Source organism: Schistocerca nitens, chromosome 11 (assembly GCF_023898315.1).
Source record: "Schistocerca nitens isolate TAMUIC-IGC-003100 chromosome 11, iqSchNite1.1, whole genome shotgun sequence".
Classification (NCBI taxonomy): Eukaryota; Metazoa; Arthropoda; class Insecta; order Orthoptera; family Acrididae; genus Schistocerca; species Schistocerca nitens.
This window is the reverse complement of record NC_064624.1, coordinates 166,486,808-166,501,945: the sequence shown is the minus strand read 5'-3', so window position 1 is coordinate 166,501,945 and position 15,138 is coordinate 166,486,808. Positions and strand designations below refer to the sequence as shown.

Here is a 15,138-nt window from a genome sequence, read left to right as displayed (position 1 = left end):
TGCAGTGGTGGAACTTCAGATACATTTCTGTGTGGTCAATTCATGGGCTGTGAGAGTAACTGATCTTCGGTGTTAACTGCAGATTTCGTTAGTTGTGATTGATTTGTGTTAGTATTCCGCGCTTCTCTTACAGACCTATGCTCTGGTTTACAATATGTTTTAGAGTGAGCCAACTTTTCTGAGAAAACTATTGATTTGGCTGCTTGTTATTTATTTTTGTTGTTGTGTACTAATTCCTACTATTCTTGCGAGTGACTTAAGATCTAGTATAAATGTCCATTATTAAATAAAAATACGAATAGTACAGGCCTAAGCCAGGTTTTATGACCAAGGTCATTACTTGTCTTAAAGAGGAGTCTGGCTAACTTCAGAATTGTACTAATCCACGTAACACTGTTTATCCACCGTCACTCATTCTTTGTTCGTATCGTAATTGAGGTATTTGGATATGTTACGTTTCCTTTAATAGTAACCGTAGGCCAGTGTGTATTAATTGCATAGTGAGCTTGTTTACTCTTCCTCGTGAGCCTCCTACAGGTATCCAGCGTAGTGTTAACTTTACTCTGTTTGTAACCTGTGGAGCGCTGTTGGCTGTTGGGCACTACTCTGCCCAACAAGACTTCTGCTAAGTCGTTCCAGTTAGAGCAATTGGTTACTTAAGTTTATTTTCGTCTTCTTTTTATATACTAGTTTCACACAATATGTAGAAGTTTATGTCAAATTATATGTATGGTCACATTTGACCGACATATATGAAGTTCCTTTTCATACATTCATTTATTTACAGAGAGAAGTTAAGTAAGAGCGCCTTATCTGATGCCTCTTGACCAGCTAAAACGCACACATCAAGAAAAGCTTTGCATCAACTCGGTTTCGGAGAGTTTCGGAATATGTACAGAATGTGGAATAGAGCTCAACATAAACATCATTTCCTCCCTTTTTATTGCCCATAAAAACCACACACTGCATGTTGAACCACCATAGAGCGAGACGTTCAGAGATGGTGATCCAGATTGCTGTACACACCGGTACCTCTCATCCCCAGTAGCACGTCCTCTTGCATTGATGCGTGCCTGTATTCGTCGTGGCACACTACCCACAAGTTCATCAAGGCACTGTTGCTCCAGATTGTCCCACTCCTCAATGGCGATTCGGCGTAGATGCCTCAGAATGGTTCAAGGGTCACGTCGTCCATAAACCGCACTATCTATCCCAGGCATGAGCGATTGGGTTCATGTCTAGAGAACATGCTGGCCACTCTAGTCAAGCGATGTCGTTATGCTGAAGGAAATCGGTACAAGATGTGCACAATGGGAGCGCAAATTATGGTCCATGAAGACGAACGCCTCGCTAATATGCTGCCAATATAGTTGCACTATCGATCGTAGGATGGAATTCACGTATCGTGCTGCCATTATGGCCCCTTCCATGACCACCAATGGCGTACGTCGGCCCCACATAATGCCACCCCAAAAGAGCAGGGAACTTCCATCTTGCTGCACTCGCTGGGCAGTGTATCTAATGCGTTCATCCTGACTGGGTCACCTCCAAACACATCTCTGACAGTTGTCTGACTGAAGGCATATAAGACTGTTATCGGTGAAGAGAACTTGATGCCAGTCCTGAGGGATGCATTCACATATTGTTGGGCCAAACTGTACCGCACTGCATGGTGTCATGGTTGCAAAGATGGACCTCACCATCGACATCTGGAGTGAAGTTGTGCATCATGCAGCCTATTCCACACAGTTTGAGTTGTAACACGACGTCCTGTGGCTGCACGAAAAGCATTATGCAACATGGTGGTGTTGCTGTCAGGGTTACTCCGAGCCATAATCCGTAGGAAGCGCTCATCCACTGCAATACTAGCCCTTGGGCAGCCTGAGCGAGGGATGTCATCGACAGTTCCTCCTCTCTCTCTTTATATCCTCCATGTCTGAACAACATCACTTTGATTCACTCTGGGACGCCTGAACACTTCCCTTCTTGAGAGCCCTTCCTGACACAAAGAAACAATGCGAACGCAATCAGACCGCAGTACTGACCGTCTAGGCAGGGTTGAACTACAGACAACACTAGCCATGTACCTCCTTCCTGGTGGAATGACTGGAACTGATCAGCTGTCGGACTTCCTCCGTCTAATAGGCGCTGCTCAGACATGGTTGTTTACATCTTTGGGCGGGTATAGACAACTCTGAACAGTAAAATAGACTGTGTCTGTGATACAGTAGCCAAAGTCAACATCTATCTTCAGGAGTTCTGGGAACTGGGATGATGCAAAACTGTTTTTCATGTATGTAATTGGCCTAGGATAACATGTAAGCATAATCTTAAATTACTCTAGATGGGATACAGCTCTGAGCATTGTTTGATAGATTGTTACATTGTCTCTTAAGCTAGGATTAATAATATTTTACCTTTTATTTCTTTAAATTGTCGTGATCTTACCTTTTCCAATTTGTGCAGCATACTACATGGAAGAACCAGTCAGTAATTGTTTTACGAAATATGATTTATTTTCATGTATGTGGACTCCTTCAATGAAAATTTCTGTGTGTGTATGGCTTATCATGAATTTTGGAAATTGTTGCATTGTGAACACATTTGAATCTCCGCAAGACATGGATATAATTAGTGAGTGTGTGTTTCTCTTGTAAATGCTTGTCCTTGGCAAATAAGAAAATTCTTGATGTTTTTAAGAGGTGCTGTATTATCTTTATGGTATTGTAGGAGGAATGGTTTGTTTTGAGTAAACATTGCTATCTTTTCCACAGCTACTGTGATACTGTATTACAGTATTCTGAGACACAAACTAAGCCTCTGGGGTTTCCTTGGGGATGACTGATGTTCCTGCTCAATACAATGTGCTCTTTTTCTGTTCAGACGACTCTCTTTGGACTTTCATCATAACTGTTTACTTTAAGTCATACTTGGCCGACCTGCACTGGCAGTGTTTACAAACTGCACAGTTGGCTCAATAAATGAATTGTTCTTGATTAAATTAAAGATTTATTGTTACTGTGGTCCAACAACTTACCGCAACAGTACAGCGCCTTACTGACAGACTGGAGGTGGTGTTATTTGTAATAGCATATTCTTACCAATTACTTTACAATAATGAATTTAGTTAAAAACATGTTTATTATTAATGATATACGTTTCGATTATTGTTGAGTTTTCATGGAAGGAAACTCGCTTCTTGCTACACACATTAGTTTATATGAATCTCACATTGTCGCTACTGTTGTGATTTTGGTAGACTAGCGTTGTTTTTACTTCAGAGGTGTGTATTGTACTGCTAGTCTCGTGTTATCCTGTCTATCCAGTGTTGGTGGTTGAACTGCCTGGCGCGGTCCACTGGGGTTTTCCCCTTGTGATTCCTGGCCCCACTGTCAGCCCCTGCATCGAGTAGTGCAATCGCCTCCTCTGTGCGGCCATGCTCTGCCGCGAAGTGCAGCGGCGTGTCCCCGTCCACATTCCTGGCATTGGGGTCTGCAGAGGCCTCCTCCAGCAGCCGCACCACGGCCGGCCGGCCGCCCCATGCAGCCCAGTGCAGCGGCGTGTTCTGGACCCAGTTCCCGGCGTCCACCTCCGCGCCAGCCCCCACCAGACAGCTCGCCGCTTCCACGTGACCCTGCCAGGCTGCCCAGTGCAGCGCAGTATTCTTGTTCCCATCCGTCGCACCCACATCAGCCCCAGCTGCCAGCAGCATCTGCAGCTCTTGCACTGCCCCATCGCTAGCTGCCTTCATCAGCCTCCTTCCTTTCTCCGCTGCCGAGAGGGTCCTACACAAAACACAGAAATTCTCGTACTTTTGTTCAAACACACACTTCTGATGAAGAAACGTATCAGAGTGGTACAACTGTAACCAATTCTATAACTCATCTCTCTGACAACTGATAAATCTCCCTTCTGTGATACAGAACACTGCGAAAGTTGTTTTATATTAACGTACAGATTCACAGTTACGTCATCCTCTCAAATTCTTCATGCACTCTCCACAAAAAATTCCTACACTCCAACTCTCAAGATGCAAAGTTATCACATTTTGTCACTTTAATTCGTGATCGTTAGTTTTTTGACCTTAGAATTCAGTCGTTATAGAAGTTGTTGCCTTCCACTTCGTTCAGCCATTACTACGTCTCTGTGTGCAGCAGTCCTCTCTGAAACTTGCAAATGTGACAAATAATGCTAATGACGTCTCCTGCTATTTAAAGAGAAGTTTCTGTTATTACAGGAACAAAAGTAAACCCAATTATCAACAAGTTTCTTGACACAAACTCGTCAAACAGAGAAAGCTACTGTTAACCAGGAAACCATTTAGTAGTTACGTTTCGGATACAGCAATAATACCAAACTGGACTCCTCTACCACTACACACAATCACACTCATTGACAGATGCACATACACACAGGAACTAACACAAACAAACAAACACACACACACACAGAAACATACACATAGAGAGACAAAGAGAGAGAGAGACAAAGAGAGAGAGAGAGAGAGAGAGAGAGAAAGAGAGAGAGAAACTTTCGTCTTATATTCCTCTGGCTGTGATGCTCCTTAAGGCGACAGCGAGACCATGAGAGTAAATTAAAGTCTAATGTACTTGTCTCGATATGACAACCGTTGGAAAGTAAATCTTGTTTCCTGGGAAGTGCGGAAGTATGTAATTTACATGGGGCAATCTCGCTAGGACGGGTCTAAACGAAAATACCTACTTGCTGATACAATGCACTGTGCGGCATGTGCTCAGGGGAAGAATTTAGTAACATTTTTTGAAACTAAAGTCAATTAAGAAGTAATTATTTCCATTATTCTGGTAAATGACGTATTAAAATAATGAATCCAATATCCGCTGATCGATAAAATACATAATTCCTTTTTCTAGAAATATTTTGGGCAGACAGATTTGCAAATGTTGCTGATTCTATTGAAAATCATACAGTTGACATACTCAAAACTCATTTTATAGTTCTGATAACTGCATCAGATAATAATGGATGTTTTCTATATAGAGAGAAACAGACGTGAATCCTGAATGACTGTACAGGAACGAACAGCTCTGAAGCCCTTTTGACTCCCACAGTGCTTAACTTGGTGTGGTCCTGGTGAAGGCAGTGTATTTATGTTTGCCTCGCACACATGTTTGAGTGTGTGTGTGTGCGTGTGTGTTTTGTGTGTGTTTGTTTTGTGTGTGTGTGTGTGTGTGTGTGTGTGTGTGTGTGTGTGTGTGTATGTGTGTGTGTAGTCTGGTGAAGGTGTACCCACGGTGTGACACTGAATGTTTGAAGTAGTGCTACTTTGTTTTTAAATGCACAGATCACTGACAGACGTCAAAGTCACATCTCCAGATTCGAAAAACTCCTACAGATGAGAGCCAGACTCTGAGCTGTTTGGGCAATTTAATACGGAGCTGTGGAAGCTGCTTCACAAACAGGCGTTAATCTATCATTACTGGTACTTTAATGGTAATCATTTATAACCTGACCAGAATCAGTGACGATTTAAGACACTTAATCTACTACGGTTTCTCATTACTACTGAATATTTTATGGAACCCCCACTTTAATTACAGCTCGTTGCCTCATGAGTACACCCAGTGCATGATCCCCTCTCCTCCAATCCAACAGATTTTCTGGGTGGACAAGATGCTGCAATTCTATATTCTGTTAGATCAGTCGTATGTGGGCCTCTGTGCCACAAAGTGTTTCGCTGTTAAAAAATGATCCGCTACTCTGTACTCTAAATCTGTTGCTGAAGCTGCCACACACAACTTCTACAGAGCGACGAGTCTTTGCCTTTCATATGTGTGGTTATTGGGGCTGGTAGTGGTACCACGCAGCATGGGCGTGCCTCAGCTATGAACCGTTGATAGCCACCTATACTCGAGTGATCTCTGATGGGGTGTGGTGTAGCAGGCAATTTGTTGAGTGGTGTTTCTAGCACTGATATACAATGGATATGGTGGAGACCTGCCAACCATGCCCAAAATTGCATGCATGAAAATGAAAACTACACGTCATAAGCTTTCCTAGCATTTTCATATTTTTGACAAATATTACATACATATAAACTTTGTTAGTAATAATGAGTCACTCCCAATTCTTTCAGTATTTAGCAGCGGTCCTTCCACTGCCCAAAAAATTTCCTAACAGAACACAGCCAGTGGTGTGTCACTTTCTATGTAATGACAGCCTCCTCAAGACTGCCTTTAGTGTCACAATGCTACAGTACATGCAGATGTAGGATCTCAAACCATGGGACTGACTGTGCTCCCATAAATTAAAAGTTTGCTCTCTGCATATGGATTACTGTACGTAGAATACTAACAGGAAATGGGGTAACTTATGATCCACTCTGAAATGTATGAATGACTTTATAAAAAATTTGTTATACTTAACGGACTTTTAGCTGAATGATTCTCAAAACAGTGTTTTTCATTTATAATTTTGGCACACAATTTTTCCTCTCTAGTGATGAAAAATAATGTTTCGCCTCATGAAAGTAGCAGGAACACAAATCTACTATAAAAATATAATGTTATAGTAAGTAGTTTTGAGAGGCACCCGGCTGGGGCGGCCGAGCGGTTCTAGGCGCTACAGTCTGGAACCGCGCGACCGCTACTGTCACAGGTTCGAATCCTGCCACGGGCATGGATATGTGTGATGTCCTTAGGTTAGATTGGTTTAAGTAGTTCTAAGTTACAGGGGACTGATGACCTTAGAAGTTAAGTCCCATATTGCTCCAAGCCACTTGAACCATTTGAGAGACAGTATGTGCCATAAGCAATAATTGAAGTGAAATTAATCTAATGCACTAAGAAAGAAGAAGCCAATCACACTGAAAACAATGAACATGCACTGAAGTGAAATGATATCCTGGAAAACCACTCAGAAAAGTTGAACTTGCAAAGTAATGTAATAAACATTAGTGACAGTTTAAATTTTGTTTCACATCACGACCGCAAGTTAGATTTCCTGCTTAGCATGAACAGACACTTTAACAGATTTTTTACTTTCATTTTGAGAGACAGTTAATAGGATTTCTTTTCTTTAAAACAGTGATTTAGTGCATTAGTGATCAGTATATTTCGGTTTAGGAATGCACTTGAAGCCGGCCGCGGTGGTCTAGCGATTCTGGCGCTGCAGTCCGGAACCGCGGGACTGCTACGGTCGCAGGTTCGAATCCTGCCTCGGGCATGGGTGTGTGTGATGTCCTTAGGTTAGTTAGGTTTAAGTAGTTCTAAGTTCTAGGGGACTTATGACCTAAGATGTTGAGTCCCGTAGTGCTCAGAGCCATTTGAACCATTTTTTGAATGCACTTGAATTCCGTGTGTTTGTAAGTTGCTCTGTTGGTGAACATGTTTTTTCCACCATGCAGCTCCATTCATCGTTTGTCTACTATTCAGAATTGCAGGCAAAGTAAACTTGGAGGGATAGGAAACTGTATAATTTATCTGTGACGGGAACATTATCACAAATTACCTCCTACCTGCTGGCTCTGAGTTTTGTGGTCAGCAAGGGATTATTTAGATTATTCTCTGAAAAAAAAAAAACTGTGTCCAACTAATACTCAGAAACAGAATCTAGCTTGTGATTTATTAGATCTACATTGATCGAAGTGTATCTGCTATATGCTTCATATGGAATGAGAATGCATCTGGACATAGCAATAATTTCTTGTCTTTCGTGACGTTCAGTTCCATGGTTTGAAATCCAACATTTGCATGTCCTGTAGCATTGTGACACTAAAGATGGTCTTGAAGGTGCTGTCATTACACATAAAGGAATACACCACTGCCTGTGTTCTGTTTGGAAATGTTGTGGACAGTAGAAATACTACTGCTAAATACTTTTATCAATGGTATAAGTCTTCATGAAAGTTACCACTTGTATCTTATAAGTAATTTTTGTGTCACAGACGTCTACCCTTTCAAGCACTGACATACGGTTATGTTCCTAACTAACTCAAAGCGTATTGTAAATTGTGGGAAAATACATAAGATCCACAAGCATCCTCTCGTCTGTTACATTTATGGAGATGATATTTAGGCTAGTTTTATGAGCTGGAACTGTTTCATAGTCAATTACTGGTCTTGCTGTTCAAACGTGTGCAGTTTTCTGCAAATTTTAGTTCCTGTTGAACTGCAAACTGATTTATGAGCATTTTCCTTACATATCTTCTTCATCTTGGAAACCTGAAGTCCTTGTCATATTACGAGATGTGATTTAAAATCAGTAGCATGTGATGTTGCTGGCAGCAGACATCCCATACTAATCTGGGTATAGTGGTGTCATAAGATGCTGACTAACGATGACTGTGGATGCCTCGTTAATTATAACACTGTATATCATGTTACTCATTCATCTGTTAAATCGCATTTTGCTCACAGTCATATTAAAAATTGTTTTTCACTCAGTCATATGCATTGTCAAACCCAACTATCATTTTCGCTGGATGTGATTTACAAGCTGCGGTCTGATATAAAATATATATGTACATTCTGGCAATATATCTGACATGTTCCCAGCTATAGTACTACGAAAACTGCATTGAGCTCGATTCTTTATGAGAAGCAGTTTTAGTTGGTTGGTTGGTGTGGGGAGTAAAGGGGTCAAACTACGCTGTCATCTGTTCCTTTCCCAACATTCAAACAGCTCTCGGGTTAAAAACATTACCAAAACGATTTCGGGAAAGTAAAAGGAGAAAGACTGACTCGAAATTACACTGAAGAAGAAAACAAAAAAGGCTAACAAAAGGGGAAAACGTAAACTAAAAGAAAAAACAGTGTATGGTATCAGCATAACATAGCAGATGGCCAGGACTGGGTGATCACGACAGAAATAAAGGATGAGCGAGCCACTCTGCAACACACGAAAACCTCCAGCCTTAAAGACAAGGCTAGACGAACTTGGACAGGGAAAATACGAACACCAAGGCTAAAAAACAGCAAAGAAAGAGTGAGGAAGAGTTAAAATAAAGGTAGATTGTGTGATAAAAATTCCCCTCACAAATAAAACGTAAAACGATGTCAACCGTTAAGACATTGACTCCCAACACCGTTAACAGTGTTATGGGAAGGTTAAAAGTCCACTGCAGAGCAACTAAACTAAGGCAGTCCACTGAGATGAGGACGACAGTCAAGTGGGACCTACAGCAACACTGAGGTACGTCCTAGCGACGGAGGAGGTGTCTATGAGTATGCCAGGTGCGGCCGATGTGGGGTTAGCAAAGTACAACAGACTCCCTGCGAGTAGCATGCATGGATGATTATCACAGATTCGTATTCTCCTTGACAACACATAGTTTATTTGGTGTACTGACCGTGTGTCATTCAGCATCCCAGATCCTGAAAACTTTACAGCATAAGACCAACTGGAGATCAGTCTCCAGTGGGAAGATCTCCAGAGTTGGTTTACTGGTAGCATGTTTGGTCAACCTGACAGCAAGTTCACTGCCCAGGATCCCAGCATGTCCTGGGGTCCTAATGTAGGTCACTGAATGTCCGCTGTCGCCGAGGGCACAAACGGACTGCTGGATAGTTAACAGCAAAGGGTGGTGAGGGAAGCACTGATTGAGAGCTTGTATGCTACTTAAAGAGTCACTAGAGATGACGAAGGACTCACCTGTGCAGGAATGGATATGCTGAAGAGTGCGAGAGATAACTACCAACTGTGCAGTGAAAACACTGAAGCAATCCAGCTAGGAGCTCTGTTCAGCATGTCCAACGTGAGCATAAGCGAAGCCAACAAGAGCCATTGAGCCATCTGTGTAGACTGTTTCTGAGTCCTGGAACTCACCAAGAATAGAGAAAAACTGCCATGGAGGCCACAGGTGGAACTGAGCCTTTTGGGCTTTGCCATAGGTCCAGACGAACCAGTGGCTGTGGTATGGACCACGAAGTGAACACATAGAAAAGTGATAGAAGGAAAGTGTCGAGATCAGTAAGAAGCAAACACAAACTGCAATTGGCGTCCCCAATCTGCGCTGCTGTTGTCAGGGATGGGTAGCCATATTAGGGAAAGGAGATCATAATTTGAATGGTAAGGCGAATAATGAATATGGGCAGTATAGTTCGCAAGCAACTGCTGTCACCTAATTCGCAATGGAGGAACACCAGCCTTTATTAGGACGCTGGTTTAGGAAGCTCCTGTCGCACAGTGGTGTATAGAGTCCAGCAGTTGGAATGCTGAGGGCAAAGCAGAACCACACACCAGGCATCCATAGGAAAGAAGGGACTGCAAAGTGCTTTGCACAGCTGCAGCAGTGTAGGGCGATCAGCACCCAATTCGTTGTTGTGCAGGCATTGAATAACATTAACATGCTGCCAGCACATTTTGTTAAGCTGACGAAGATGGGGAAGCCAAGTTAAAAAAGTATAAAAGACCAGTCCCAAAAAGCAGAACGTCTCCACTACATTAAGTAGTTGGTCATCAAGGTAAAGTTCCTGATGGAGATGGCAGTACAACAAAAACAGAAGGGCATGACACAAGTCTTGGCAGCTGAAAACTGAAACCTGTGAGTGAGGACCCACTGCTACACCTTTTGTATGACTTCCAGCAGTCGACGTTCAGCCACCAACAGAAGAGGAGCAAAGGGAAATACAAAAATCATCTGCATATAGGTGGGGAGATATTGAGGACCATTAACGATGATTAAAAAGATTGGAACGCTCAGGACTCAGCCATTTGGGACCCCATTCTCTTGGGTGTGAAGCGAACAGTGTGAGGCACCAGCTCGAGCTCAGAAATGCGTAGCGACAAAAAGTTCCGTATAAAAATCGGGAGCGGGCCCCAAAGACACCACTCACGCAGAATAGAGAGGATGTGGTGTCGCCAGGTGATATTGTAGGCTTTCGTCAGACCAAAAAAGGCGGAAATCAGGTGCTGACGCCAGGAGAAGGCCAATCAGATGGCAGTCTCCGGGTAGAGTAAGTTGTCAGTGGTGGAGCGAACTCGCCAAAAACCGCCCTGGGAGGGAGCCAGAAGACGCTGAGACTTGAGGAGCCAACACAACGGCCAGCTCACCATACATTCAAGCAGCTTGCACAGAACGTTGGTGAGGCTGATAGGACGATAACAGCCCAAATCTAGCAGGTTCTTACCAGGCTTTAGCACTGGGATGATCATACTTAACTGGCAGTGCGATGGGGAGTCGCCATCGCTCAAGATTCAGTTGATGATGGCAAGGAAGTGGCGCTGATAATCCACTCACAGACATTTAAGCTTTTGGGAATGGATGTAGTCTGCCCCAGGGGTTGAGTCAGGAGAATCGGCAAGGGTCCTGAGCAATTCCCACTCACTGAAGGGAGCACTATATGTCTCGGATTGGTGTGGAGCGAGAGATAGGAATTGTCGTTTCACCACGATTTAATTGTCAGATGCAGAGATGCGAAGATAATGATCCACAAGACATTCTGCAATTACATGTGGATCGGCATATACAGCTCCATCTGTCGAAATTCCATGTATACCTGAAGGAGTCTCATATCTGTAAAGGCATCTGAGCTTGGTCCAGACCTGGGAAGGAGAGGTTTTTGTGCCAGTGGTGGAGATGTATCGTTCCCAATAGTCCCATCATTCAATGATCTGACAGACCCGGACACAATGCATTTTGAGGGCAATGAGGTGCTCTAGAAATCAATGGCGCTTATGATGTTGAAGGGCCCACCTACAGTCTCTAATGGCCACAGCGATTTTGAGTGACCACCAAGGCACTGACTACCACTGGGACAACCTGAGGAACAAGGGATTCAAGATTCAGCTTGGGCAACAATGGTAGTAATGGTGGTACCATGCAAAGGAGATTCAACAGTTGTAGTGCCCTTGAAAGCATCCCATTCAGCCTTGGTAAGAGCCCATATGGGCAAGTGTCCAGGCGATGCTGGGGTAGGGACAGAAAGAGTGGAAAGTGGTCACTACCACACAAGTTGCCATGAGATCTCCAGTGGATATAAAGGAGCAGACCAGGACAGCAAACCAAGGGATCAATGGCTCAGTATGTGTCAGATGCCACACTAAAGTGAATGGGGGCACCTGTAATGAGGAGGCAAAAGCCGAGGTGAGTTAGTAGATCCTCGACAGTCTTACCACACCAGCAATCTTGGTTCCACCCCAAACAAGGTTGTCGTTGTTGTGGTCTTCAGTCCTGAGACTGGTTTGATGCAGCTCTCCATGCTACTCTATCCTGTGCAAGCTTCTTCATCTCCCAGTACCTACTGCAACCTACATCCTTCTGAATCTGCTCAGTGTATTCATCTCTTGGTCTCCCTTTACGACTTTTACCCTCCACGCTGCCGTCCAATGCTAAATTTGTGATCACTTGATGCCTCAAAACATGTCCTACCAACCGATCCCTTCTTCTAGTCAAGTTGTGCCACAAACTTCTCTTCTCCCCAATCCTATTCAATACCTCCTCATTAGTTACGTTATCTACCCACCTTCTCTTCAGCATTCTTCTGTAGCACCACATTTCGAAAGCTTCTATTCTCTTCTTGTCCAAACTAGTTATCGTCCATGTTTCACTTCCATACATGGCTACACTCCATACAAATACTTTCAGAAACGACTTCCTGACACTTATATCAATTCTCGATGTTAACAAATTTCTCTTCTTCAGAAACGATTTCCTTGCCATTGCCAGTCTACATTTTATATCCTCTCTACTTCGACCATCATTAGTTATTTTACTCCCTAAATAGCAAAACTCCTTTACTACTTTAAGTGTCTCATTTCCTAATCTAATTCCCTCAGCCTCACCCGATTTAATTTGACTACATTCCATTATCCTCATTTTGCTTTTGTTGATGTTCATCTTATATCCTGCTTTCAAGATACTGTCCATTCCGTTCAACTGCATTTCCAAGTCCTTTGCTGTCTCTGACAGAATTATAATGTCATCGGCGAACCTCAAAGTTTTTACTTCTTCTCCATGAATTTTAATACCTACTCCGAATTTTTCTTTTGTTTCCTTTACTGCTTGCTCAATATACAGATTGAATAACATCGGGGAGAGGCTACAACCCTGTCTCACTCCTTTCCCAACCACTACTTCCCTTTCATGCCACTCGACTCCTATAACTGCCATCTGGTTTCTGTATAAATTGTAAATAGCCTTTCGCTCCCTGTATTTTACCCCTGCCACCTTCAAAATTTGAAAGAGAGTATTCCAGTTAACATTGTCAAAAGCTTTCTCTAAGTCTACAAATGCTAGAAACGTAGGTTTTGCCTTTTCTTAATCTTTTCTTCTAAGATAAGTCGTAAGGTTAGTATTCCCTCACGTGTTCCAACATTTCTACGGAATCCAAACTGATCTTCCCTGAGGTCGGCTTCTACCAGTTTTTCCATTCGTCTGTAAAGAATTCGCGTTAGTATTTTGCAGCTGTGACTTATTAAACTGATAGTTCGGTAATTTTCACATCTGTCAACACCTGCTTTCTTTGGGATTGGAATTATTATATTCATCTTGAAGTCTGAGGGTATTTCGCCTGTCTCATACATCTTGCTCACCAGATGGTAGAGTTTTGTCATGACTGGCTCGCCCAAGGCCATCAGTAGTTCTAATGGAATGTTATCTACTCCCGGGGCCTTGTTTCGACTCAGGTCTTTCAGAGCTCTGTCAAACTCTTCACGCAGTATCTTATCTCCCATTTCGTCTTCATCTACATCCTCTTCCATTTCCATAATATTGTCCTCAAGTACATCGCCCTTGTATAAACCCTCTAATACTCCTTCCACCTTTCTGCCTTCCCTTCTTTGCTTAGAACTGGGTTGCCATCTGAGCTCTTGATATTCATACAAGTGGCTCTCTTCTCTCCAAAGGTCTCTTTAATTTTCCTGTAGGCAGTATCTATATTACCCCTAGTGAGACAGGCCTCTACATCCTTACATTTGTCCTCTAGCCATCCCTGCTTAGCCATTTTACACTTCCTGTCGATCTCATTTTTGATACGTTTGTATTCCTTTTTGCCTGCTTCATTTACTGCATTTTTATATTTTCTCCTTTCATCAATTAAATTCAATATCTCTTCTGTTACCCAAGGATTTCTACTAGCCCACGTCTTTTTACCTACTTGGTCGTCTGCTGCCTTCACTACTTCATCCCTCAGAGCTACCCATTCTTCTTCTACTGTATTTCTTTCCCCCATTCCTGTCAATTGTTCCCTTATGCTCTCCCTGAAACTCTCTACAACCTCTGGTTCTTTCAGTTTATCCAGGTCCCATCTCCTTAAATTCCCACCTTTTTGCAGTTTCTTCAGTTTCAATCTGCAGTTCATAACCAATAGGTTGTGGTCAGAATCCACATCTTCTCCTGGAAATGTCTTACAATTTAAAACCTGGTTCCTAAATCTCTGTCTTACCATTATATAATCTATCTGATACCTTCTAGTATCTCCAGGATTCTTCCAGGTATATAACCTTCTTTCATGATTCTTGAACCAAGTGTTAGCTATGATTAAGTTGTGCTCTGTGCAAAATTCTACAAGGCAGCTTCCTCTTTCATTTCTTCTCCCCAACCCATATTCACCTACTATGTTTCCTTCTCTCCCTTTTCCTACTGACGAATTCCAGTCACCCATGACTATTAAATTTTCGTCTCCCTTCACTACCTGAATAATTTCTTTTATCTCGTCATACATTTCATCAATTTCTTCACCATCTGCAGAGCTAGTTGGCATATAAACTTGTACTACTGTAGTAGGCATGGGCTTTGTGTCTATCTTGGCCACAATATTGCGTTCACTATGCTGTTTGTAGTAGCTAACCCGCACTCCTATTTTTTTATTCATTATTAAACCTACTCCTGCATTACCCCTATTTGATTTTGTATTTATAACCCTGTAATCACCTGACCAAAAGTCTTGTTCCTCCTGCCACTGAACTTCACTAATTCCCACTATATCTAACTTTAACCTATCCATTTCCCTTTTTAAATTTTCTAATCTACCTGCCTGATTAAGGGATCTGACATTCCACACTCCAATCCGTAGAACGCCAGTTTTCTTCCTCCTGATAACGACGTCCTCTTGAGTAGTCCCCGCCCGGAGATCCGAATGGGGGACTATTTTACCTCCGGAATATTTTACCCAAGAGGACGCCATCATCAAACAAAGTTAGGGGCATTAAAATCACCCA

The 15,138-nt window shown here is 42.6% G+C and overlaps 1 protein-coding gene across 2 annotated transcripts in view; it reads right to left on the bottom strand.

Annotated features, from left to right (window-relative positions):
* Positions 1 to 3,122: 3,122 nt before the first annotated feature.
* LOC126213104 (ankyrin-3-like) overlaps positions 3,123 to 15,138 on the bottom strand; it is a 54,030-nt gene continuing 42,014 nt past the window's right edge. For both annotated transcript variants that reach the window (XM_049940707.1, XM_049940708.1), the window contains one exon: positions 3,123 to 3,785. In XM_049940707.1, coding sequence (XP_049796664.1) covers positions 3,299 to 3,785 — 487 coding nt within the window. In that variant the 3' untranslated portion in view covers positions 3,123 to 3,298. The remainder of the gene's footprint in view (positions 3,786 to 15,138) is intronic.